The following is a 27,631-nucleotide window of genomic DNA, read 5'->3' as shown; positions in this document are numbered from 1 at the left end:
TTACCACCAGCCATATTTATATATTTCACTTTCTGTTTTTATTAAATTCATTAGAGAAAGGAAGAGAGAGAGAGAGGGGGGGGAAGCAATGGTTGGGAAGAAGAGGTTTTAAATTTTTTTTCAGGGTTTGATTATTTTTCATAACGTAATTGATCAGTTAAGAGATGATGGTGATGCAACATTAACAGTGGGAGGATTCTGAGTAAAAGGAGGAAATGATCAAACCCTAACTGGTGGTAGAGAGATGTAGAAACTACACAGAAACACATTCTTCATACTTAAATTCCCACAGACGTTGTTTGATGGCAGAATGAAGTGATTGTGAACACCAGTGAAGCTTTTATGTCAGTACAGAATGAAGATCCAGCTCCTCCTAATCACCACCTTCTACCTGATCTCAGGTCAGTTATTCTACTTTACATAAGAAACTACAGAGTGGAGCAGGAGGAACCTTCAGGATGTTGTGCTGCAGTTACTGTGTGTTAGTGCTGAAATGTAGTAGTGACAATTTATTATTATTATTATTATTATTATTATTATTATTATTATTATTATCAGAAAAATGACTGAAATGATTTTATTTTGATTGGCAGGTCCAGTGTACTGTTTGGATGTGACTGGTTTCCCAGGAGGTCACGTCATAATTGACTTCAAACACAAAATAAATTGGAGATCTACTGTGTATTTTTGCAAATTAAAACCAGGCCATCAGTGTGAAAGGATAATAGAAGCTCGGGGCACAGAGTTGATCAGAGATGGTCATAAGGGCAAATTTACTCTGATTTTCTCTGATCAAAGTCTTACACTGATAATCAGAACCCTGAGGGTAGAGGATACTGGACTGTATCAGGTTGGAGAACACAGTGTGTGGAATCAGGACATTAACCTGAAACTGAACCGTGGTGAGAAATCTTTAACTGCTTGATATTTTATATATTTTAGTGTTAAAATATATTTAATATAATTCAGTATAAAACCGTTGTGTTCAGCTGATCTATGATGACTAGTAAATCATTTTATGTCGAGATTTTTCCTGGACATTTATAAATATAAAATCAGGTGAAGTGTAAAACTTTTCAGATGCTGTTTATTTTATTTTATTTATTTTGTTCCTTCATCAGAATCATAGTGATGTTGATTTTCTCTTTGTGCAGATAAAACACACACACCTACATTTAAAGTAGATAAAAGCTGAATTTGTGATATAAAAGCTGAGGTATAAATAATTCTACACTAATTCAGTTTGTGTGATTGACAGACCCGTGTTGCAGTGAGATGAAATCAGTAGCAGGTTCTTTGGGACAGAATGTGACGATCAGCTGCTCCTATCCAGAAGAGTTTGAAAGAAATATAAAGTCTTTCTACAAACAGAACAATCGCTCTTTAACTGAAATAATCAGCACCAGTGAAACAGACCCACATCAGGACGACAGATTCTCCATTTCTGATGACGTGAGGAATAAAGTGTTCAGTGTGAACATTAATGATGTGAGAGAAGACGATGGAGGAGTTTATTTCTGTGCAGTTGTTAAGGATGAGACTGAGATCATTTCTCACTCGCTCTTCACAACAATACATCTCCAAACTACTGGTGAGAAATTTTTTACCATCATTTATCATTTACTATCAATGGAGATATTGAGATGATTGAAACAGCAGCTCTGTAAATTAGAGTCTATTTGAAGGAACAATACTGGGAACCAGTGGTTTTAGTTCCCCATATCATTATCACTTATTTTAATTATGACTTATCTTTTCATTAATATTCATAATCATATGAATGATGCACATGACCAGAAGCAGCGCAATTCACAACCAAAAATCCAGATGTTCCATCAGACACACCTGAACCTGGTAAGACTTTCCAATAAATATATTTGTGGTCTGTTTTCATCATGGGAGGGCAAATCAGGTCCAGACATGAAGACACCAACAACTGGTTTATTATTGCTAGGAAGTTCAGGCATTATGTTTGAGATAGACAGAATCTGAATAATAATAATAATAATAATAATAATAATAATAATAATAATAATAATATAAGGACTTTTTTGTCTTTTCTTTAATATATGAAATCTTTATGATGCTCATCAACAGAAGAAGCACAAAACACAACACTGTATTTAGTCTGTAACTAGATATGGATTTGAGATGGAATTTGATTAAGTGATAAATTTCATTTAGACTAGAATAAAGGTTTTGCTGAAAGAAACGTCCTGCTGAAAAAGTGCATCACTATGAGGAAATCCACTTTACACTATAATGGGTGAAAAGCAGATTTCAAATATTGATCAAAGTCACCTTCTGAGCCTTTTATCTGTTTGTTTGTTAGTTATTTTATTTGTTGCAATAAAAGTGTAAATAATTCACCATCCAGATGAATCTGGTTCCTTACAGGCTCTCCTCCTCATATCATCACATGGTCACCTCTGGATCCTTAAAAAAACAATAATAAAAAAATGTGACTGTTATTTGTTTGACTGTTACTATGCAAATATTTAAAAAATTACTTTCTTTCTAGTAATAGTTTCTTCTTAATGTCATCGGTTCCTGAAAGATGGCGCCCGCAAACTCCAACTCTCAGATCTCACACAGTCTCCAAGCTACTGGCAATTACTCTCACACAAACACTCTATTCACAAAATCAGTGTATATTAATATTTTTTGTGACTCAACAAGCCTAATATTTTATGATTGGTGTCTCATTGCTGACTTTCTTTTATCCAATGCTTTTTTTTTTTTTTTTTGCCAGTCAGGTTTTTTTGCACATCACATGACTTCTCTGGTTTAGCATTTATGGCACTTGCATCTGCCATGTATTTCACAATTTTCTGCTCTGCTCTGTACAAAGTGATTCATCCTGTGACTACTAATGATTTAAATGTCACATTTAAATGAGCTTTAAAAATAGGATATAAAGGATATAGCAGGATATACTGCAGTTTAGCTTGTGTGTTTTAAAAAGTCATGAAATATTAACACATTATTTACACATCAATGATTCAGCATATGTTTATGATGTGAAGATGAAGTTGTTTTAAGATGAATGTTGAAATCAAATGTCATCAGCAGGTTTCTCAATTGCTACCATCACCATCATCATCTCCACCACTGTGTGTGTCTGTGTGGCCCTGCTGCTGGTGGGAGGCTTTTTACTAATCTTCAAGATTAGAAGAAACATGATACAAGGTACTATTTCCTTAGAAACACAAAATACCAGCCCACACACACACACACACACACACACACACACACACACACACTTCACTGACAAAGGTTTCATGTTGAAATCTTCCTGTTTGTCTGATTTTTTTTCTTACTTTTTGCAGGTTCTGCCGCAATGAACCAGCGATCAGAAGCTAATAACATGGTAAGTGAATATTCATCTGCAGCACTGAATAAGGATAAAAAGTCTCATGCAACCATATAGATATTTACAACTGTTTCCATTTCTCTTAATTTGCTCATTTAAAACATCAAGATGAACATTTACATAAATCATTTATAAACTCTGTAGGCGATGTAATATAGTAAGAACAGAAAAGATTTGATTCCCCTAAATTCTAATTTAATTACTTCAAAAGGAGGTAAGTCATTAGTTGTCATTTGAGGACTGCTAGTGACTCAGCTGTACATACATCTAGGGGGTGTTCATTCCAATATCTAGATTTCTATCTAGAAGATTTTAAAGAAGATCAATCTAGAAAAGCCTTGATTCAGCTCTTCCTGGTTCCTTGCATTCTTCCTTCCTTGTGAGTGAAGGTGGGATCATCTGAGCAATAATAAAGGATGGAATGTTGTGTGGTACAGGGTATGATAGAAGCTTAAAGGTTTATTGGTGCTGGTCCATTTTGGGCTGTGCACATGAGCGTCCGTGTTTTAAATCTGATGCAGGGGCTATAGGAAGTGGAAATCAACATGAGCATATCAGATTTGCAACATTAGTGGAAAATGACTATTGATTGTCAATAGTTACCTCAAGATTGTGCTCAGTGAGTCAGGGATTTCCGTTATAGTGGGGCACACTTCCGATTCGGCATCCATCTTGCCGTTTTTTCTGTGCCACCCGGTATTTAAGGACAGAAACACTTTTACTGCCTGTCAGATTATCTCACTGGCTTCCTAGGTCCCTGAGAGTGATCTTGTCATCCTGCTTGTTCTAATTCTTGTTCCCTACTCCTGTTCCTGTTCCTGAGCCTGATCCTGACCCTGACCCCAGCACTGCTCTGCCTCTGCACTGGTTTGGACTTGGACTTGTTTTTTTGTTTGTATTTCTGCTCTACCCTTTGTTGCTCTGTTTGTCCAATTTTTTTTACTGTTTTTGATTTCTGTTTTTAAAACTTTTGCATTGCTCTGGCTGCCTGGTCTCAGATTAAGGACTGTATTTTTGGAATGTGCTTTTACTTTTGTTACTCTGCTAACTCGCCCTATTAAAGATAGCTTTCACCTTACCCCTGTTGCGTCCTGCATTTGGGTCCTATAGGTCACCATTTGTGACAGAATAATCTAGCCAACAATGGACCCCACGGATGCTCAGAACCTGTGGTCCTAGCTAAACACCCTGAAGCTGACTGCCCCATTCGGAGAATGTCAGCACTGGAATTTACCACGGCATTCCGAAATTGTCACAGCGCTAGACATGATGTCGGTCCCAGCCCCTATTTTAAGCCAAGCCAGCAGCAAACCTTGTAACTTTGGCCAGATCTGTGCCTTACCACAATTCTTTCTCTGAGCTCTTCAGGCAGTTCCTTTGACCTCATGATGATTCTCATTTGCTCTGACATGCATTGTGATCTGTAAGGTCTTATATAGACAGGTGTGTGACTTTCCTAATCAAGTCCAATCAGTATAATCAAACACAGCTGGACTCAAATAGAGGTGTGGAACCATCTCAAGAATGATCAGAAGAAATGGACAGCACCTGAGTTAAATATATGAGTGTCACAGCAAAGGGTCTGAATATTTAGGACCATGTGATATTTCAGTTTTTCTTTTTTAATAAATCTGCAACAATGTTAACAATTCTGTGTTTTTCTGTCAATATGGGGTGCTATGTGTACATTACTAAGGAAAAGAAATTAACTCAAATGATTTTAGCAAATGGCTGCAGTATAACAAAGAGTAAAAATTTAAGGGGGTCTGAATACTTTCCGTACCCACTGTATATACCAAAAAGTTAAATATATTGCAGTTTAATCTCCAAAGACAAAGAGACCCAAGAGAATGTCTCATTTGTGACACCAACATTAAAATATCAATAATTATTTTAGAAGAACAACAAGATGTTGAACAATGTTTTATTTATAGCACTATACTCTATGTAAAACATAAACGCAAAATTGATTTATACTATTTATCTATATTTTACATTAAAAAATTACCACACCATTTAATCAGACTCCAAACTTCTTTAGACTGAAATATTTTTTTGAGCTTGTACCATGATACAAATATGTGACTAATTCATTATTAGACACTATATATGTCCAATGGTTTTACATCCAAATACAACTGCATACTTTTATTTTTATTGCAAAATGATTTTTTATGACCTGTTTTTATATATTTTTTTTTTCAGACTTCTGATTATGAAAATGAGACACCTCAGATTCAGAACATCAGAATGCAGCTGGTCTACCAAAACCTAAATACCAACACCAACCAATTTGATTCAGTGTACCAGAGTTTAGACACTAACACAAACCAATTAGATTCTGTTTACCAGAGTTTAGATGGCAACATCAACTAATTAGATTAAATTTACTGGACATAAGACCCAGGTATCTTCAACACCAATCAGATTCATTCTACTAAAGTCCGCCAAGCTACATGAACCAGGGTAAAGACTTCAACACCAAAGAAGATTCAGACTACCTAAACCTCACTCCCAATACCAACAGATCTGTTGTGCTAAAACTCACTTGAATGTCAAACTAAAATCATTCACTTATATACTATAAACTTTTTACTACAACAAAATGAAGAAATAAATTGTTTTAATGAATAAATAGAAACTTTATATTGTGTTATAATCAACTATATAATAATCTGTCAACTCGAGCAATAGTTGTCAAAACATACTGTATCTGCTTTACTAATCAGCAATGTAGTGTATGGAAAATTCTTCATGCTTTTTTTTTGTTGTTTTAACAGTAATCAGTTGCAGGTCAGTGATTTTCAGGCCCAATGCTAAGGCAGTTTCACAGTATATAAAACAACCAGGAGCTTTCCCCCCTAATGTTCATATGCCAACTAGCTTTTTGCTACCAGAAAGAGCTACCATCCCTGAACATTAAAGACTACCATGTGTTTTCACCAAGCCACTGTACTTTCTCCAGCTGCTGCTACAACACAAAACAGCTGAACAACTTTTATGTATGATGACTGGTCACTGTCACTGTCAGTAACTCCAGGCCTGTTCTCCTAAACTTCTAGCCAATAATGACTGTGGATTTTCCTGACCATAATAAAATATCCTGCTGAGTTCTGTACATTTTGATAGCTAAACATTATTGTGTATAAAACCTTCTGGCTACTTAAATGTGTAATTTCAACATTAGAATACATTTTTGCTTTGTTTAAAAAAGTCTGCTTTTCTTTTAAAAATGTGTATTGCAACTAGGTAGAATGTTTATTATTATTATTATTATTATAATTATTATTATTATTATAGTATTGACAGAGTGTATTTTGTTTAACTAATTAGATTTAAAAATGAGAAAAATTAAATAGGTAGACTTATGAGGCAGTATATTAGGTAGCCAGTGAAAAGTGCAGGAAAAATGGACAAGTATAAGGCTGAAAGTTGTTTTGACTTGATCGCTCTTTCAAAGCTTTTCCAAAGCAGGTTATGTTTTTTTCCCAGTATTAAGTGTTAGGTACCTACAGTATCCATGTGCTCCAAGGTAAACAGGTGACAGCATCATGGATTCTCAGTATAGAGATGCAGAGTGGTAAGAGTGTCCATGCTGACCCTGTGTACCACCAAAAGCTCCTACAATAGACACATGAGCACCAGAGCTGAATCATGGAGCAATGGAAGAATGTGACCTGGTCTGATAAATCAAAGGGTTTACTTTTCACTTCTTTAATTTAAATTCTTATACGTCACTCTTAATCTAGCCTTATTTATTTTATTGGTTAAATATGATGCTACATTTGGAGAAAAAAATTACAATAATATTTGGAGAGGGAATAAATGCTTTATTTAAACAATTTTCTGTATCGTGACATTAATTAACTGTGAGATTTAATTCGATGAAGGTAGAAAAAAAGAAAAATCAGCATCGTATCACTCACCGGCTGCCCTGATTTCTAAATATCAGCATCGTCCAGAGAAAAACCCATATCGGTCGACCTCTAGACACTAACTGCTTATAGACTTGAACTCTGCCTTCACCACCATCATTCCTCAACATCTGACTGATCAGCTGATCAGCGCTGAGCCTGCTGGGCCGTGTGCTCAGTCCCCTGCTATTTACGCTGCTTGAGCCTCATCATCAAGTTCGCTGATTACATGACCTTGTCATCCACCGTGCACCTTATCATCAGAGAGGAGGAAGTGCAGTGGCTAATGGACTGGTGCTGAGCCAACATTTATACCATGAATATGGATTACAAACAAGAGATAGTTGTTGATCTGAAGAGAACATGGCAGAGTTTTAGGGATATACTTTTAAATTATAATGAACAAACTTATAGGCACTAAACTTATGAATTCTTTTATGCAACTTTATAACCACTTTATCTGTGCAAAGCTACTCTGAGACAATGTTCATTGTTAAAAGCGCTCTACAAATAAAAATGTATTGAATTGAATTTTGATTCATGCAGTCTCTCTGTTGGATTGATTTTGATTTAAGGAGGAAGGAGTAGAGCTGGGATTGCTGTTATTATTCCAAAAAAGCAATCTCAAGCATATCCAGTGCACCATTTCACTGTTCTACACATTCACCACATTCATTTTAGTTGGTCAGTGATAGTTCAGTAACATTTGTTTTAATTTGTTCGATTTTGTCTTGTGTTAGCACTGTGGGAAACTTGAAATGAGTTTTTAATAAATAACCAGGTAGACAATAAAACTCTCCTCCACTAGAATGTTTTACTTCTCCTGAAGAGACCTAGAAACTAGTTTAAATTAAGTCCCTACATCTTTAAAGCTAACAGCTTAAAGTGTACAGATAAAAAAAGGCAATTTATATCCAAAATCTTTGAAAAGGTTTTAGTGCAGCAGTTATGCTCATACATAGGAATAACACTTATAAAATGCATTTAGGCTTCATCATAGCACAGAGAGTTTTGTCTCCTTGATTGTTTTTGACCTATGTGTAGCTTTGATCATTGATGCCAATGATTATAATTGACTGTTGTTGGAGTAAAGGAAAGGGTAATTTCCTTGGTTACGTCTTATTTGGTTTATTAGTTTGTCGATGGTACTGCTGAAATCCATCCATTCATCCATCCATCTATGTGGAAGATGTCCTGCTATAGATCTCTGATCTCAAACATATTAAACACCTTCTAGATGAATGCGAACCCTGGCAAATTCTAGTGGAACATCTTCCCAGAAGGAAAATATTAAAGAAAACTGGGACTAAATGTGGAATGTGATGCTCAAAAAGCACATACTAAAACATTTGGTAATATAGTGTATCTATTGCCTGCTTATAGATCTCCCAGCTGTTCAATTACGAGTAATAACATAATGGGATGTCAGTTAAAACTCTGGCAAGTCTCTCTTTTTCTTTTATTTTCTTTTAATTTACTTTTGTAACGTGTTCAGTTTTTGATTGTGAATATATTATTCAGCTTGTTTTGTTCTTTATTTCAGAAATCCTTGTGATATATTCAGTTTGTGCTGCTCTGACTTAAAAAAAATAGTGTTTAAAATGACTTTGTGTTTGTCAGTTTTGTGTTTGTAGACCATAACGCATAAAAGGGCATTAATGAGAACATTAAAGAAGGTTCTTTAAAAAAGTAACTAAAAAGTTACTTTTAACAATAACACAATACATTTTGGTGTAAGTAATCAACAAAGTAACTGTTACTTTTTGAATGAAGTAACGAGTAACTGTAACTAGTTACTATTTTATAGTAACGAGCACAACACTGTATATCACTATTCCTTAATGGCAGTGTTTTTTTTTTGTTTTTTTTTCCACCAACCTAATTCATGCTCCAAATTCTGCATTGCATAAAAAAGTTCAGAAATAGTATGAGGAACAGGAATGGTTTGATGCCTACAAAGTCACCTTATTTAGTACTTATAACAGCCCAGTGTTTGATTCATCAGCCTGTTGTTTAGGTTTCAGTCCGATTCATTCAAGCCCAAAACAATCCTTAAACACTTTCACTTTCATTTCTCTGGAAGCTTGTCAGAGACTAGACGAGACGAGACGAGCGGAAATATATGAAAGAGCAAAGCAACAATAGAATCAGCCATGGCATCTTCTCACGGTAACCTGGAGGAAAACCTCATATGCTCCATCTGCATTGATATCTTTAGGGATCCGGTGGTTCTGCCCTGCAGTCACAGTTTCTGCAGGGAGTGTCTTGAGAGAAACTGGACCTCAAAGCTGGTGAAGGAGTGTCCAAACTGCAGAACTACTATTAAAGGCACTCTGGTAAAAAACCTGGCTCTTAAGGGTGCATGTGATTGTGTCATAATGGAGAAGAGACGCAGGACTTCAGCACAAAATCAAGGAGTGTTCTGTGATGTCCACGGCTTAAAACATGAGCTCTTCTGTACGGATGATCAGAAGTTGGTGTGTTTAAAATGTGTGACTGAGGAACATAAAAAACACAACTTTTGCACGATTGAGAAAGCAGCTGATGAACACAAGGTAGATTTGACCACACGATTTTTATTACAAATCTTAGTATGAAATGTTACATTAATCAAATTCTGTCAAATTTGCCACATTTCTATGTGCAACTAAGAGTATTACACCCACATCCTCTATTTCCGGACTCTGTGGTGAAACCTGTTCTCACTAATGCTCTTGTAAATATATGCACACTGATCCTCGTGGCCACATCCAAAACCTGTAGAGGAATGGAGGAGCTTTTTATAACACAGAAGGGGAATAAATCTGGAGAAATAATTGATCAGGGTTGAACATTCAATCATTTACATGTACGTTATATAGCCAATATTTTGTGGACACCTGAGCATAAGATTGTGTTTTTATTTAATTATTTTACACCCTGTTCCACATTTAATGCCCATTTGCTGTTATAATAAGCTCCACTCTTCTGGGAAGATGTTCCACTAGATTTTGGAGTGTGCTTGCATCATCTAAAGACATCCTAGTCAATTGTGTCCAACTTTGTGCTAACAGTTACACCTGGGAGGTTGAGGAGCCCCAATCATTTTGGCTATATAGTGTATATTATACAACCTTTTCTTCTTCTGAAGTATTTTACATTTTATGTGTAAAAAAATACATTTATTTCCAGAATAAACTTCAGAAGCCTTTGCAGGAACTCGAGAGCAAGCTGCAATCCTTGAATTCCAAAAGGTCTACCTTTTCCACTACAGCTACAAAACTCCAGGTATTGTGTAATAAATAAATCTAATAAGGATTAGAATAATATGGCATTAGGTGGAGAAAAACAGGGACTTGTCCTGTCTCGTAGCTGCAGGGCCAGCAGACAGAGGCGCAGATAAAGGCGGAGTTTGTGAAGATTTCTGAGTTCCTCAGAGTAGAGGAGAACGCTCGGTTATCTGCTCTGAGAAGCGAACAGAACACAAAGAGACAGAGGATCATGGAGAAGATTGCTGAAGTTAACAGATCGGAGACTTCTATATCAGAACGGATCAAAAGCATTCAGGATGACATGGGACGTGACGAGAGTCTTTTCTTACACGTAAGCATTTTATCTGCTGTGTACACACGTGTTCTGTGTAGAAAAAGCAAAGGTATTCATACAATCTGGTTTCTTTTTCAGAAATTTGGAGAGATAGAAAAAAGGTAAATATTTCAATTTTATACATCAGTGCTGGAGGGGATTCAGCATCTCTCTGTGTGTTCATTTCTGTCCCAAACTGCAGGGGATATATTTGGTTATATATTAGGTTTTGGTTACTATTTATTTATTTATTTATTAAACTGTATACAGTGGAACCTCGGAGCTCGCGGCCTCAGCGCTCGCGACCTCGCATGCTCGCGACTTTCATTCCGACCGGCGACTCTCATTCAGATCGGCTCGTGAGCAACCGCGAGCTGCTCAAAACGCTTGTTTTAACATTTCTAATCAAGGTTTATCTCATTAGAATTGTCTACAAAAATGCTTTAAAACTACGTTTTTTATGTATGGAGTGAAATAGTGTTATTTACTCATGTAAATCGATTTCGTATAGTGTTCTTTGGGTTTTTATTGGGTTGGAAGGGGCGTATCAAAAGGTCGTGAAAATTCGGAACTCGCGACACGTCTTGGTCCCTAACCCTCGCGAGCTCCGAGGTTCCACTGTACTGTCCTCCTTTAAGGATTTTCTATGAACAGCATTTCACCTCTACATATTTTTTGTAGTGGAACTAACAACTATTTTGATAATCGATTAATGGGGCGATTCTTTTATTCGGTTAATTGATTAATCAAATTATTATTATTTGAATGAAATGTTTTGCTCATTATAACTTTATAAATCCCAAATACAGGATATTTATGTATAAAACTTTTAAAAAATAATGCAAAAGTCACATTGAGCTTAATTATCTTTAATTTAGACATTATAAAGCTTTTAGTAGCTATGCTAAGCTAAGCTATGCTTGTTAATGAGTGTATGAGGCATTTCACCTTTAAACACATTCACTCACACTGGTTTGCAGAGGGCAATTTGGCAACCATTCTTCAAAAAATTCAATATGAAATAATACAACAATGTTTTGACAATTTTTGTTAAAAGAAATATAGACAGTTCAGTTTATGAAGATCTAGAATACATAATTAATTTAATTTTGTATAGTAATTAAATTATATGCATAAATTAAACATAGAAACATTGAAAACAAACATTTGAAGGTGGAAAGTCGCAGTAAATCACATCTACATTACTGATGTAGCAGACAAATGCTATAAAAGAGAATTGAACAAAGAAACGCAGGAAGCTAACAGGTATCATTAAAAAATAAAAAGGAGAAAAATATACATTGGTGTACAAAATCGTAAACATTCGCTGAAAACCACAAGAGTGAGTAAAAATCACTTTATTAAACTACACCATTTACACAAGATTTTACTCAGCGTGCTGATGTTCCACCTTCATCCCTCACACCAGTGTGTTTTCTGTTTCCTCCTACACCGTGGTAAACATGGCCCTGTCCCCAACTTTTTCTGAGAAACGTTGCTGCCATTAATTAAAGAAAATAATGGTACATTTTCTCAGTTTAAACAGTTGAAATGATTTCTATGTTTTATCATAAATAAAATGAGGTTTTTTTACACAGTGTCCCAACTGTTTTAGAATTTGGGTTGTACAACTACATCTATTTTACCATTCATGTGTGTCTTTTTCTGTCTTTGTCTGTATGTATGTTTCAGAGTTGAGATCACAGTGCCAGATACAAAGCTTGTTTTAGATTCTGGGATTGACATGGCTAAACACATGGGGAATCTAAAATACATGGTATGGGAGAAGATGAAGCCCCTCTGTTCTTACTGTAAGTAATCACAAATATAAAACTATAAAGCTAAGTGTAAGATTGGTATTTACTTTTTTTTTAAACATCCCATTTCACACTTTGTCTCCATTTGCTGCTATAGTAACCTCCACTTTTCTGGGAAGAAGTTCCACTAGATTTAAAGTGTGCTTGTGGAGATTTGTGGAGATTTATTAAGCTACAAGGGTGTTAGTAAAGTCAGTGGGGTGCAGTCAGTGTTTGCATTCATCCCAAAGGTGTTCAGTAGGTTTGGAGCTGATTGTATACAGTACAGATTTACTGTCCTCTGAAAATAACTCAACATACAGCCATTATTGTCGATTATATTCGAAATACCTGGCAACAAATGTAGTAATCGATTAAATAAGCACAATTAAATTGATGTTCAGTATGTAAAAAGGATTGCATTCGGTACCTAAATCCCTGTACCAAAATGTACACGTGTACTCTTGCACTCCTACATGTATCCTAAACTGGACATACTTTGGTTTTTAGTTCATGCTGAATATCGCAAATGTTTGAAAACCCGGGAACATGGGCTCTGTTTTAGAAACACTATTTAATACTGAACTTTTCCTGTACATGTCTCAAAGTTGTAAATGTGTATTACACCTCAAGATCATATCAAATATGTACAAACCTCTACAATAAATGTTATTTTTTCATATTTAATTATGTAATTTGAGCAGGAATTAAACAGTCTGATAAAGAAACTACTACTGGACTTGTAGGCTGTGTAGCAATGACCAACTTTAAAACAATATATAATAAAATTGAGATATTATATACCTGTGATTTTAATAAATATAATACTCTATAACAAGTTCTTGTTTTTTTTGTTTCTTTGTTTTGGTCTTTTTCTTTCAGATCCGGTAATTCTCGACCCATATACCAAAACCCCTAACCTGGAGGTTTCTTCAGATTTGACAAGTGTTTCATGTACAGGCCTGGCTTTGCAAAACTCTCCCATAAAAATCAGCTCCTGCTACATCCTGGGTTCAGGAGGGTTCAGTTCAGGAGTGCACACCTGGCAGGTGGAAGTGGGCGGCTGTGAGATGTGGGCTCTTGGAGTTGTTACAGAGTCAACTAAAAAAAAAAAAAGTCTTTCTGATTACTTAGCGATTATATATTATATAAACAGTAAATGTTCTTGGAATCCAGTCGCACCTAAGATTATGAAAGTGTGTGTTTTTCTGGACATGACAAAACGCCACGTGATTTTCAGTGATCCGGACACTAATGTCACAATCAAAACATGCATGTACGTATCTGATGAGAAATTATACCCTGCTTTTTTCCACTCAGCAAAATCCCAATGAAGATCTTACCATCCAGGTAAAGGTCCAGGTGTGACTTCCACTGTCTTTGCTCTTCTTTCCTTTCTATATGTTTGATGGCATCACTGGTTTGTTTTTATTCAGATTATTTCTAGGCTTTGGTTGTAGAAAAGGAACAAGTTCTCAGGGCTTTATTTCATTTGTAATCATTATTGTAATATTTATTTACTAATAGTGGTGAAGGTGTGTGATTATCCTACATTTCTCCCCTCATCATCTCTACAAGCTTTCTCACACTGTCGTAATCATCTCACAGAGCGCTGACCACCCGAGCAGAGTTACTTCCATTTAAACAGATCATTACTTTTATTTATTTTTACATTCAGAAGTGAGAAATCAGCAATTTTACTCAGGTAGGAATGTAAAAGCAGGAGCTTTACTGGAGTTGTGGACAAACCCGTTGGAAAAAGAAATGCAGAAAAAAAGTGCAAAATGTTGCCAAAAGTATTGGGACACCTGCCTTGGTAGCATGAAATCTATCCCTTCTTTTGAACTAGGAGACTTAAACCTGTTCCAGCATGACACAAAGTTCAAAAAGATCTGCTTTACATGGGTGGGAGTGGAAGATCTGCAGTAGAACTCCAAACCTATTGGACACTTTTGGGATAAATGTGAACACTGACTGCACCCCAGGCCTCCCCACCTCACCTACATCAGTACCTCACTTTACTAACACCCTTGTAGCTTAATAATTCTGCACACAAATCCACAAATCTGGTGGAACATCTTCTCCAGAGGAATGGAGGTTATTCTACTGTGACAGCAAATGTGGAATGAGATGTTGAAAAAGGAAGCACATAGAAACCTTGTGCTCATGTGTCCATAAACTTTGGTTATAAAGTCTATAAAAAATTTGATTATATTGATGTTTTATTGAAATATTGAGGAGCCGCAATGTGTCTTGGAGAATGTCTTTCAGATAGATGGAACTTTTGGCGTGACTCATCAGCTGTATGTTCACTAGGCGTGTAACGTTATACAAAATTCACAGTTCAGTTTGTACCTCGGTTCATATTCAGTTGGGGAAAGAACATAAAATTTGCTTATCGTTTGTAATTAATGCAGTTTATTATTATTATTAACATTTGTGATCAACATTTGACATTTTTAAAACAATTTTAAATCAAATGTCTGCTTGGTTAAAAAAAAAATATATTGTATTATATTTAATCAAAATAAAATAATAATAATAAATCTAATTAATGCAAAATATTTGTAATTATATTGATTCAATTGAATAATTAATTAAATTGACACATTATATTGATTAAATAAATGGAAAAATTTATTATTTTACATTTGTTAGAACTCAATTGGGTAACAAATGTGTGTGTGTGTGTGTGTGTGTGTGTGTGTGTGTGTGTGTGTGTGTGTGTGTGTGTGTGTGTGTTTTACATAAAATATTTAATTTTCCAAAGATATGATCTACTTAACTGTTCTTATTTCAGCATGCTTTAACAAATATCTTCACTCCTTCCATTCTTCATTCATTCTCTTCTTCATTCATTCTCCTTCTCACATGTGAAATTGTCAGAATTTTCTTGTTTCAATAAAATTCTTGAAGCTGAACACAAAACACTAAAGAATCCATAATGCTAGCATTAGCCGCTAGCCACTTCCTGGTTTACGCCTGTGCTATGGATTCTTTAGCGTTTTCGTGCATGTGCAATACAAAATCGTATTTCCGGTACAGAGCGAGCAGCCACAGTGACACTGCGCTAACTCTGTTTAAATTTATTTTTCTTTCTTTCTTTATCAATTTTTTTATACCTCTGACATTGTGTTTGTTTTCAAGTTTAATATAATTTTATTTTTTAAAAAACTCAAAGTGCGATGCATAAATGTGTACAAAGCCGAAAGCATGAAAATGATAGATTCTGTAAAACACAAAGGAGGCTGGATTATGTGAAGTTCAGTGGCTGCTTTGCTGAACCTGGTGTAGGAAACCTTGAATCTGCAGGGAAATCCCAATGAAATCTCAGGACCATTGAGGAGCGAAATCTTCTGCCCAGTGTCAGAACGTTCCATCTCAGTCACAGATCAGGGATTCTCCAACAGGACTTAAAACACACACAACAAAACACTGGACTATCCTCAAGTGGCCTTCTATGAGCCCTGATCTGAATCCTATCCAACATTTATGGAAGGAGTTGAAGCATTCAGTCTGGAGAAGGCACCATTCTAGCCTGAGGCAGCTGAAGCTGTGTGATCGTGAAAAGTGTTCTAGAAATTGCTTGTTTGCTTCTAAACGCTGTGCAACAATATTAGGGTTAGGGTGCCATCATTTCTGTCCATTCCCCCTTTGGCTTGTTTTATTATTTTGAATATTCAGATTTGTTATATCTTTTATATATATAAAATATACTGCACTTACTCAAGTACAGGGATGGGATGTTTTCTAGTGAAACTACAGTAGTTACATATGTTCTGAATTTCTGACTTCTGGTGTTAAACACACAACCTGGCAACCCTGCACTGAATTTGTAGCCCAACCTACAGCATGTTTCACTGAGCTACAAAATCTGTACAAACAAAAGCTATACGATTTTTAAATCTCATTATTCCAGTAAAGTTTCTTATCTTTCTGTAAAATAAAATCCCAAAAACCAAAAGTAAATCAGATGATGTTTATTCACTGATACGGGAAAAACACAATAAACAGTGGACAGGAAGTTCTCTGGAGAGTTTCATAAGTACAGGAACCACATGGTGAAAATACTTTATTTTAGCTTCACACACATCATATTTTATTAATTAATAATAAAATTGTTTTCATGAAATGTTGTTGCTGTATGTTCTGCACAATAAAAGAAGAGAATGGTGTACAGTGTTTGGAGTGTTTTCATAATCCAGCGTTTTGAAGAAAACCTTGTAATGAAGTCGTTTTAAAACAGTCAACATTGTCAGGTACTGATGTAGGTGAGAAGGTTCCTGGGTTCAGTAAGTGTTCACATTAATTCATATTATTGAGTTGCAGGAGATCTTCCACTCCAAACCATCTAAAGCATATCTCCATGGACCTGGCTTTATGCACAGGGGCAGTATCATGCTGGAACAGGTTTGGATCTCCTAGTTCAAGTGAAGAGAAAATGTTTTACTCCCACATCCAAAGATACAGTTGTGTGCCTCCAAGTTTGTGTTACCAGTCTGGGGAAGAAAAGTCAGGCGTCCCAATGTTTTTTAATGTAGAGTGTATAAATATGCAACAGTTAACGTTCTCTCTCTCTCTCTCTCTCTCTCTCTCTCTCTCTCTCTCTCTCTCACACACACACTCTGTTTTGCTCTGTATCCTGCAAGGGGCGCTGGAGACTATTAATCATATTAATAATAAACTTTTTTATATGGATTTAGTTTGTTTAACTCTTGTAACTCTTGAGTTTATATAACTCAATAATAAAAGAGAAAAAAAGTCAAAAATGTCAGTATCACACAAACTGTTTATTGAAACGTGTTTAAAACTAGACGATCTTTTCATCCACTGAGATAGAAAATGTAAACGTCTGTGAAGGAGCTCAGAGTGATCCACAATCTTTAATGCTTTACACCAGGAGTGTTCAATTTTTTCTATAAAGCGCAGGTGTGGGTGCAGGTTTTGATTACAGCCAATCAAGGGCCACACCTGGTAGTCATTTAAAATAAAAATCATTTCATTTAAACAGGTAGAATTTGATGTGGACTTGTTCAGGCGGAATTAAAACCTGCACCCACGCCGACCCATCGTGGAAAAAATCTGGACACCCCTGATCTACTGCTTTCATATTGACCTCATTCTCCTGCTATACCTCTTTATCTAAATGCATATTTTTGCATGATAGAACTTTAGTTGACATCTGCAGATGGCACGGCAGATAGTGTTTACCGACAGTGTTTTCTCAAAGTATTCCTGAGCCCATTTAATAACATCAATGACACAATCATGCATCCAACAAATGTCTTTGGCCTCGTCCCTTACGAGATTTCCCCAGTCTCTCTCAATCTTTACATAATGTTTTGTACTGTAGATGATGAGATTTGCAAAGCCTTTGCAATTTGACTTTGAGGAACGTTGATTTTAAAGTATTCCACAATTTTTTTTATGCACTCGTTCACAGATTGAAGAACCTCTGCCCATCTTTATTTCTGAGAGACTCTGCCTCTCCAAGACGTCCCTTTTATAGGGAATCGTGTTAAAGACCTGATGTCAATTAACCTGATTAGTTGCTAGATGTTCTTCCAGCTAAATATTTTCAAATCTCTGGCTTTTTCATTTTTCAAATGAGCTCATTTTGTGCATAAAAGTGTAAAATTTCTCAGTTTAAATATTTGTTATGTTCTTTATGTTCTATTGTGAATAAAATATCAGCTCATGTAACTTGAAAGTCTTTTAGTTTTTATTTTATTCAAATTTAAAAAACATTTCCTGAGTTCGGGTTGTATTAAAGATTGCTGTGGCGTGTAACTAGAAACAGAAATAAATATCAAAATTAGCAGTTATTGCATTGCAGCTATTCTGCAGTCCCAATGTTGCAACTATACATCCTAGAGCGATTCTATTAATAACCACTTTACTGCTCTGACACACCCAGACCAGCCTCCTCCAGTGGTTGAAACACACAAACACACCCTTTTAAGAAAACTTAAGGAGGGAAAAAAAAAAGCAAAGTCCATTAAAGTGTGTTTTTATTAAGGCTGGAGAAGACATCAGTACCAGATCAGGGGCATGTCTCACCCTGAGCTTATTAAAGAGTGCAACCGCAAAACAAATATATTTATATTTAACACGATGGTGCAACAAAGCAGGAAAAACAATACAAAAAAAACGTAAAAAACGTAAATAAAAAAACAATTCAGAGGATAAAAAAAACATAAAAAACTATGTAAATATATAGTAAATTACACAGAACATTCATAAGAGGTGAAACGATCAACAAAGATCAAGACATAAGAATAAAAGTGCTCTCTGGAAAAAAAAAAAAAATAAAATTGTATAAAAAATGGTTGCGCAGACAGGGTCCGAGTCCCCCGTCACAAACCAGGTTTATTTCAACTATTAAATCATTTTAAAAAACGTACAATTGACATACATATTATACTAAAATGTTCTGTCCATGTCTCAGCATCGAACTCCAGCTGGACCAAACTGCACCTGTAATACTACTCAAAAATACGACTTCTTTTTTAAAGTGAGGCTTGTGAGAAGATCTGCACTGGATTGTGCTCATCAGAAACGGCTTTACGGTAAAACACTCCCTTTAGAAATCATTAGAAGCTGCAGGATTTTATAATAATGTTTCAGATCAGAACGTTTTCCCAGCAGCTGCGAGTCCTCGATCTGAGCTAGCTAGCAGAACAGCTAGCGGGTTTAAACAAAACTTTAGAGTGAATTTCAGAATATTTTATTTTTTTTACTTTTTTAAATAAATATATATCCTTTAATAGCTGGACTCTAAAGTACCTTTTGTGATTTAAACCACAGATAAAGCATAAAAGTAGGACAGGTAGGAACGCATCATCATGTATAAATAGTTTACTCCCTCCATCCTGATTGGCTCAGAGGTGGTCATCCTCCAATAGCTTAACTTACTTGCTCTGACCGTGATAAGCATGCGTCGCATTTCCTTTTTTTTGACGACTGACCAAAATAGACCCCTAAAACATCTCTCTTAATATCGCTTGCATGTGAAACTAGTGGCCATTACAGTTCACCGAGTGGAAATCAGCACTCCTGGCTTCATTCCCTAAATAAAAGCAGTTCTGCAGTCAATTCTTATTGGCTAGATGGAGAAAAAAAAAGGAAGTCGATTAGCTCCCATTGGCTGAAAAGATGAGGAGGGTTGTTCCGTGTCCCGACAGTCCTCCGGTTGTAGAAAACTCGGATGCAGCCTGAAATGACTTCATATCTGAGATTCTCCTGTGCTTTGAAGACTCCTGAGTGGCCGCTGGAAAAGATCAAATGTGATTATTGTGGCTTTGTGGAAAGGTTTTGAGAAAATATTGCTCTTATTAAGACTAAAAAAAAACCTAAATATTCCTGACGCAGCAGGACACATACCCGACTGTTGCTGGACTGATTGGTGCTGTATTCGGAATGTCTCTTCTTCTCTGATGTGTACGCTCTGCCACAAAGTTTCTTATATTCTTCTCTCACCTGACAGGAGCAAACAGAGGACTGGTTACTGAGGTTCAAGTTCAGGTCAGAAGGTTGATGATTATTGCTGAGGTTAAGTTTAAGGATATAGTTACTGAGGTTGAGGTTACAGGATTACTAAGGTTGAAGTTAGTGTGGTTATTAAGTTTGAGGTTTGCTGAAGCTGAGGCTAGCGTTACTGAGGTTGAAGTTTAGTGGGCTTGAAATTAGGTTCATTTATGTTACGTTTAAAATGTGTGTATTTGTAAACACTAATAAACACATGCAGTAAAATACGAATAAATAAGTCAGCATGAATGCGCCTCACCGATTTGCTCATGAGGCAGTGCATGATGAAGATGAGCGCCCCCTGCAGGCTGTTAAGCAGAGTGAAGAGGTACGCCATCACCAGCGTCCCCTCCTCCTGAAACAGGAAACAACCAAACACCCACATCCCTCCCAACACACACAGCTGAGCTACAGCCGTCATGACAAACCCCTGCAAGAGGAAAAGGGGGGAGTGGGAAAAGAATCAGAATTTTTATATGAATCTACTGTACCGCACACACACACACACACACACACACACACACACACACACACACACACACCTGAGTCGTTTTAGTTTGGAGAGGTCTGGGTTGAGACTGGAGAATTTTTGCACGAGTTTCCAGACGGTTATGACAAAGAAGAAACTGTTGAGGAGGATGATGATGCAGACCGGTGCAAAGAAACTCCAGATGAAGTCTTGTTCCAAAGAGAGCCAGCAACTGTGCACACACACACACACACACACACACACACACACACACACACACACACACAGTTAACACACATTTTATTATAACAAACATTTATTTGTAACACACAGAAACACACTCACTGGCGATCGGTGCCGTAGCCAGACGGGAATGAGAGGGCGGATATGATGACGATGGCGAGGGGAATGCCGTATCCCACAGCATACAGCTGGAGCGGGTGTAGCGTGGTGTTGAAGACCAGAACCACCATGCGATAGAGCTGCACTCCCTCCAGCAGCATGAAGCAGAATGCAGCCAGGTAGAAGAAGTGGAGCAGCGCTGCGATCGTAGCACAACCCACCTTCACAACAGAGAAGCATACGATCTTTAAAACCTTCTCAGATGGGTTATATTGTTTCCCTTTTTCTCTCTCACACTCACACACACACACACACACACACACACCCACACCCACACACATACACACACACACACACAAACCTTGTTCTGTGTGCTGGATATGAAGAAGAGGAAGATAATGTTGGCAATGAAGAGGCACACACACAAGTGGAGGTGTATTGTTGTTCGAGTTCCCTGGATAGAGCGACAGAACCAGAAGGTCAGGATACAAATAAACAAGCAGATGATGGAGAGGGTGAGGCCGACCCGCGTGATCCACACCAACTCAAACGTATCCTAGAGGAAAAAGTGAGAACGAAATTAATCTCGTTATGAAAAGTTCTTCAGGATCCCAGTCCAGTGAAACCTGCAGGTTAGAACATACCTCTATGGGATAGAGGGCCATGAGGACAGCAAAGCTGCTGAGGTGATTCCAGGTGCACACGCCGTGGGTGGAGTTAAACGTGGCCTTCACGCACCCCTGCCCTGACCACGCCCCTCCAGCCTGGGCGTCATCCCAATACACACAGCTGTAGTTCAGGCCCTTGGAAACTTCTCTCTCCTACAGATGAGGGGAATCAATGGTTCATCTCATTCTCTTTGTTCAGGAAATTGTTCTTCACATCTCACGTGTGTATTGTGTAAAAGTGTGTTATCTTTACATTCTTGTGTCTGAAGGTTAGCGTGACGGGCTCGGGCAGAGAGTGTGTGTCTGTGTTCCCGACGAGTGCCGTCACCACTTCAGAGTTGAGGTGGTAGGTGGTGTTTTTGTGCCTTGTTTCTGCGCCCAGGTTCACCGGAGACGACACGTTGGTGGAGTTCAGAGATTTATAATTCACCAATGCCACAAAGGCAAAACCTGAACAACACAACGACTGATAATTAATACATAGAAGCTGATTATAGGTGTGTGTGTGTGTGTGTGTGTGTGTGTGTGTGTACCAGGGTAATTGGCTCCCACTGCTGTTTCCCAGCTCATTTCGAGCTGCACATTTTCTGTGTCCAGTGTGACTGGTCCAGTGGGTGGAGTCAGATCCTTTTTGACTATAAGCCACGCCTCTAAAAATCAGCAACAGAAAAGTGTGTTATATCTGGATAATTTTCTGAAAACATCTTAAATGGTTTAAATCATGGTGTGTGTGTCTGTGTGTGTGTGTGTGGGGGGGTTACCAGTGTCTTCACTGTACATCCTCTTAGTGTCTTTGTTGAGCTGAGGTGCGATGAGTCTCACTGTGTTCTCCACTGCTTCGAAAAACACACTCAGAGTGGAGCTGGAGTTCATGTTCCCACCTGATAACACTCCTCCTGTCACATTCAGCAGGCTCTGAGAAACCACACACAGACCAGGATTACACTCCTGCTGATGTTTGGTTACTTTGGTAACTGTGTGTGTGTGTGTGTGTGTGTGTGTGTGTGTGTGTGTGTGTGTGTGTGTGTGTGAACCTGATGTGAATGTAGTCCCATCAAATTGTGATCAAAAGTGACACTCAGGCTTAGTTTGTTTGGACCATGTACTAATGCCACACACGAGTTTAGTTTCTCTGATGACATCACACATGGGTTTGGAAAACATTTCATGGCCTCATATGGAGATGAATTTGGATCTTGCTACAAATGCTATAAATGAGGTTGGACCATCAGATAATCAGACTTGCAATTTTAGGACCTTTGATAATGTCACAAAAAGGGTGAAGAACCCTTGGTTGTTATCATAGTTGGGTTTGGACCTTGATGTCACACAAAGGTTTTGGCCTTCTAATGATGTCACTTATAGGTTTGGTGTTTCTAATGATGCTACACAATGATTTATACCTTCTAATGACTTCACACAAAGATTTTGGACCATCTAATGATTTAATTTGTGGCTTTGGACACTTTAAAATCTCTTACATTGGACAGACCAATTACTGACATCGTAGGTGTGCTTGGACCTTGAGAACAAACTGGGCCACAAGATAATACAAATTGTGAGTTTAAGACCTCTGGTGACATCACATCTGGGTTTGAGTTTTCAGTAATGGCATCCAACAGTTTGTACCATCTAATCATGCCACACATTGGTCTGGTTCACTTCAAATGTGATGTCACACAGAGACTCTCTAATGCTCTAACAGCAGATAACATATACCCATGTGGTTCTGGAGCCTGTAATCCTCTCATATACAGTTTGGACTGGACTGTGATGAGGATCACACCAAGGATGGGGTTCCTACTGAAATCCTACACAGGTTGGAATCGTAATGGGATCAAAAGAACATAAACAGTGTTTGTGTGATTGTGTGTGTTCGCACCTGCAGTAATGTTTCTCCTGAGCGTTGTTCCCGCGATGAACCACTTATCAACTCACAACTCGTCGTGAACAGATGCAGCAAATTGCTCATCCCTGTGACCCCCTGCAGTCAGGCGACAGACCACAACTTACAACCCATTCTACAGTTTTACTGTTATTTATATAATGTGTAGTTGGTCCATAGTCAGGTTTATATTCACCTTTTTAGATGTTCTGTTGAGTTTATTACAGTCCAACTCTACACACACACACACACACACACACACACACACACACACACACACACACAGAGTGTTAGATACATAAGACTGAGCTACAACTTTAAAGCTTTGTTGAAGAGTTACACACTCTGTCACCTGTGCATTTCGTCTGATTGTTTCCATAGTTACTGTAACCATGGTCACACTGGCAGAAGAAACTCCCCTCGCTGTTGGTACACGTGCCAGATTTACCACACATGTTCTTCTCCATCGCATTCATCAATGTCTAAGACACAAAGCAGTCTAGGTGAGAACAGGCTGCTGCTTTCTGCACGGTGAATGTGGGTAATGAAAAGAGCCTCAGGTTGGTGTGTGTGTGTGTGTGTGTGTGTGTGTGTGTGTGTGTGTGTGTGTGTGTGTGTGTGTATTTTATTGACAGTAATTTTGCCATCTGGGATGCAGTCCGTTTAGTCTCTGTCTTGTTCTTGGCCATGGGTGAGTGGATCGTTGTGACTTCAGGGTCCCAGTGCTAAGAGTGTTGTTCTAGGTGGTTTGCTCAGTGGATAAGATGTTCGACTTCTGATCAGAAGGTCATGGTTTCAAATCCCACAACCACCAAGCTGCCATAGCTGAGCCCTAAAGTGAGGCCCGTAACTACTTGATTGCTCAGCTGTATGACTGAGATAACTGTAAGTCACTTTGGACATGGACATCTGCCAAATGCTGTAAATGTAACTGTTCTAGAGGTCAATCTCAAGATCTTGGTGCTGATTGATGAGGATTCTGGTGTGTGGTTTCATTGTCATTGTGTAGCTCTGGATCTGGGCCCATTATTTAGTGTCTTCTTAATGGTTAGTGTTTACTTGGGTCTTGGCTGTGAGGCTCCTGGTATCAGTGTGAGTCTTAGTATCTCATAATTATTATCTCAAAAGGTCTCAAACTGGAACTGCTCAGAGAATCTCCAGCAGGTGTCTAAATAGGACTTGTTAGAGACTGGAGCCTGGTCTTTGTTAGCATTTATTAGTTTCAGTGCTAGGGGTTTGCACCTTAGTACAGAAAAGTGGTAGCTCGATGGTTAAGGCTCTGGGTCACTCATTGGAAGGTTGAGGGTTCAAGCCCCTAAACTCTCTCTGCTCCAGGGGTGCTGTATCATGGCTGACACTGTGCTCAGACCCTAATTAGCTAGAAGAATTTCACTCTACCATCATGTACATGTGACAAATAAATGCATCTAATATCTACTAACATCTGGGCCTCAGTCCTCGGTGTGTTCTTTAATAATCAGAGTTAAGAGACTTGTTCTGGATCTCAGCACTTCACAAAGCCTTGGTTCAGGACAGGACCTCACTGTTCTTGATTTTTCTTCTAAATGCTAAAATGCATGGTCTGGGAAATAATGCTTAGTGTTCTGGTATTAACCAGGTGTCTCATATTCAGGGTTCGGTTTACTCTCTGATCCAGGTTTTAGGTTTCCATGTTCAGAGTCCATGTTCTTGGTCGGGGTTTTGCAGTTCAGAGTCTTGTCTTATTCACTATTTTAAAAGTATGAGTGTGGTCCTGGTGGATCTCAGAGCATAGATCTTGATTATGGTTATTGTCTGGTTATCGTCTTGGTCTGTGTTTTGGTGCTCAATGTTTTGGTATTGTCTCAGAGTTCAGTATGTCGTTCAGATTTGTATTTTAAGAGATTGTGTATGAGTGTGGGGCTTGGTGCTTAGAGTTTTTGTTTGGGTCGCAGTACTTAAGGTTATTAAATATTAATGCTGAGAGCTTTTGGTTTAGAGTCTGGTGGTTCTGACAGCCTCCAGTGTGTCTAGTTCTGGCCAAAACTCTGATGTGTGTCATGGACGGATGGTTATTCTGAAGTTGTTAGCATGGCTAAGCATGGAAGCAAATTCAGCGCTGTGTGACAGTGAGAGATCCTAACGGCCTCACCTTCACAAGGGGTCTGGCTTTCGCCTTCATTACGGAACCCCATAGGACACGAGCAGGTAAATGTGCCCAGTGTGTTTCTGCACTCACCATGCTTTCCACACGTGGGGTGCGCTGACATACACTCATCAATGTCTGCAGTGGAGACACACACACACACACACACACACACACACACACACACACACACACACACACACACACACAAAAGCATAAGCACATACACACACACACACACACACACACACACACACACACACACACACACACAGCAGGTGTTTATGAGTGGATTATTGGGTTATTAGTATTGGGGTTAGTGTTGGGGGAGCTGGTGTGAGCGTGCAAGTCAGATGTGGTTGGTTAGCTGTCAGTTCTTTAAACTTTAATTAAAGTCATTAATAAATTAATATGTCGTTAAAAAATATTATAAAACGAATTTGCATACATTTGAGGACAAAATACACAAAATATATTCAAAATATTAATATATTTCTGAAAAAATTTATTTCTTTCAAAAAACAGAAAAAAAGTTACACAAAGAAAGGGTTAGGGTTACGCGAGAAAGATTTTAAAAAATCATAAAAAATATTTGGCTTTTGTCATTTGAAAAACTGTAATATACATAAACCCGATTATGACCAGATGAGAAAGTCCTATAGTTTGGAGTCTATGTGTTTATTTATTCACAACCACATGAAAAATAAATGAGGATTTTTCTTCTATTATTTACTACATGATTGTGTTTTTGTGGCCTTTTACAGAGAACAACAGGTTCACCTGCTGCCTCACTAACAGGTGCCATGATGGAGATAATCACTGTTCATCATGTTATACCTGATCAGTGTGCGTGTTTATACGTATATAAGTTACCATTTATGTTATTGAAGGTCATGAATGTTTATAAAGCAGCTTCTCACCTGCACAGGTGTATGTAGATCCTACTTGTTTGTCCTGAAACCCGGGTAAACACACACATCGGTAAGAACCAATTGAGTTTTTACACACTGCATTCTTGGGACATGGTCCTGGACTACTCAGTATGCACTCGTTTACATCTGAGGGGAAAAAAGGAGGGGTTAGACCACAGTGCAGATGGTGAGGTGGTAAAATGATGAGGTGAGGTGGTGAGATGTTGAGATTGTGAGACAGTAAGGAGGTGAAACTGTGAGATAGTTAGATGGTGAGATGTTGAGATGTGAAACACGAGGTGTTAAGACTGTGAGATGGTGAGGTGTTAAGACTGTAAGATGGCGAAGTGTTGAGACTGTGAGGTGTTGAGACAGTGAGATGGTGAGGTGTTAAGACTGTGAGACGGCGAGGTGTTGAGACTGTGAGGTGTTGAGACAGTGAGATGGTGAGGTGTTAAGACTGTGAGATGGCGAGGTGTTGAGACTGTGCGATGGCAAGGTGTTGAGACTGTGAGGTGTTGAGACTGTGCGATGGTGAGGTGTTGAGACTGTGAGATGGTGTGGTGTTGAGACAGTGAGATGGTGAGGTGTTGAGACTGTGAGATGGCGAGGTTTTGAGACTGTGAGATGGTGTGGTGGTGAAACAGTGAGATGGTGAGGTGTTGAGACTGTGAGATGGTGAGGTGTTGAGACTGTGAGATGGTGTGGTGGTGAAACAGTGAGATGGTGAGGTGTTGAGACTGTGAGATGGTGAGGTTTTGAGACTGTGAGATGGTGTGGTGGTGAAACAGTGAGATGGTGAGGTGTTGAGACTGTGAGATGGTGAGGTGTTGGGACTCTGAGATGGTGTGGTGGTGAAACAGTGAGATGGTGAGGTGTTGAGACTGTGAGATGGTGAGGTGTTGAGACTGTGAGATGGCGATGTGTTGAGACTGTGAGATGGCGAGGTGTTGAGACTGTGAGATGGTGAGGTGTTGAGACTGTGAGATGGTGAGATGTTGAGACTGTGAGATGGTGAGGTGTTGAGACTGTGAGATGGTGAATGTCACATGGTGTA

The 27,631-nt window shown here is 38.1% G+C and overlaps 3 protein-coding genes across 7 annotated transcripts in view; 2 read left to right on the top strand and 1 right to left on the bottom strand.

Moving 5' to 3' along the window:
* The first annotated feature begins 221 nt into the window (after positions 1–221).
* LOC124378504 (CMRF35-like molecule 8) lies at positions 222–6,617 on the top strand. 4 transcript variants are annotated; one of them, XM_046838200.1, is made up of 7 exons: positions 222–401; positions 594–902; positions 1,259–1,591; positions 1,801–1,854; positions 3,073–3,189; positions 3,330–3,370; positions 5,579–6,617. In XM_046838200.1, the coding sequence occupies exons 1-7, from the start codon at positions 356–358 to the stop codon at positions 5,747–5,749; spliced, it is 1,071 nt and encodes a 356-aa protein (XP_046694156.1). In that variant the 5' UTR covers positions 222–355; the 3' UTR covers positions 5,750–6,617. The 4 variants fall into 4 exon arrangements, with proteins under 4 accessions (XP_046694156.1, XP_046694155.1, XP_046694154.1 ...); XM_046838199.1 differs by having other exon boundaries at positions 3,070–3,189; XM_046838198.1 differs by having other exon boundaries at positions 1,798–1,854.
* A 2,758-nt stretch (positions 6,618–9,375) lies between these two features.
* On the top strand, positions 9,376–15,142 carry LOC124378503 (E3 ubiquitin-protein ligase TRIM35-like). 2 transcript variants are annotated; one of them, XM_046838195.1, is made up of 6 exons: positions 9,376–9,842; positions 10,459–10,554; positions 10,645–10,869; positions 10,951–10,973; positions 12,544–12,662; positions 13,530–15,142. In XM_046838195.1, exons 1-6 carry the CDS (start codon positions 9,441–9,443, stop codon positions 13,979–13,981), a joined length of 1,317 nt encoding a protein of 438 aa, XP_046694151.1. In that variant the 5' UTR covers positions 9,376–9,440; the 3' UTR covers positions 13,982–15,142. The 2 variants fall into 2 exon arrangements, with proteins under 2 accessions (XP_046694151.1, XP_046694150.1); XM_046838194.1 differs by having other exon boundaries at positions 10,639–10,869; positions 13,530–15,141.
* Positions 15,143–18,641: 3,499 nt separating this feature from the next.
* The window catches only part of LOC124378573 (adhesion G protein-coupled receptor E5), a 16,356-nt gene continuing 7,366 nt past the window's right edge, over positions 18,642–27,631 (bottom strand). Inside the window, exons 4-19 of the mRNA XM_046838302.1 lie at positions 26,584–26,721; positions 26,444–26,454; positions 25,670–25,801; positions 23,891–24,020; positions 23,735–23,772; positions 23,536–23,637; positions 22,415–22,568; positions 22,187–22,303; positions 21,907–22,103; positions 21,630–21,806; positions 21,347–21,541; positions 20,989–21,206; positions 20,717–20,875; positions 20,434–20,605; positions 20,031–20,126; positions 18,642–19,917 (exon numbers count right to left, since the gene is read on the bottom strand). Of these exons, the coding sequence (XP_046694258.1) occupies positions 19,873–19,917; positions 20,031–20,126; positions 20,434–20,605; positions 20,717–20,875; positions 20,989–21,206; positions 21,347–21,541; positions 21,630–21,806; positions 21,907–22,103; positions 22,187–22,303; positions 22,415–22,568; positions 23,536–23,637; positions 23,735–23,772; positions 23,891–24,020; positions 25,670–25,801; positions 26,444–26,454; positions 26,584–26,721 (2,081 nt within the window). The 3' untranslated portion in view covers positions 18,642–19,872. The remainder of the gene's footprint in view (positions 19,918–20,030; positions 20,127–20,433; positions 20,606–20,716; positions 20,876–20,988; positions 21,207–21,346; positions 21,542–21,629; positions 21,807–21,906; positions 22,104–22,186; positions 22,304–22,414; positions 22,569–23,535; positions 23,638–23,734; positions 23,773–23,890; positions 24,021–25,669; positions 25,802–26,443; positions 26,455–26,583; positions 26,722–27,631) is intronic.

This window comes from Silurus meridionalis, chromosome 24 (assembly GCF_014805685.1).
Source record: "Silurus meridionalis isolate SWU-2019-XX chromosome 24, ASM1480568v1, whole genome shotgun sequence".
In the NCBI taxonomy this organism is placed as follows: domain Eukaryota; kingdom Metazoa; phylum Chordata; class Actinopteri; order Siluriformes; family Siluridae; genus Silurus; species Silurus meridionalis.
This window is presented reverse-complemented; position numbering and strand designations above follow the sequence as displayed.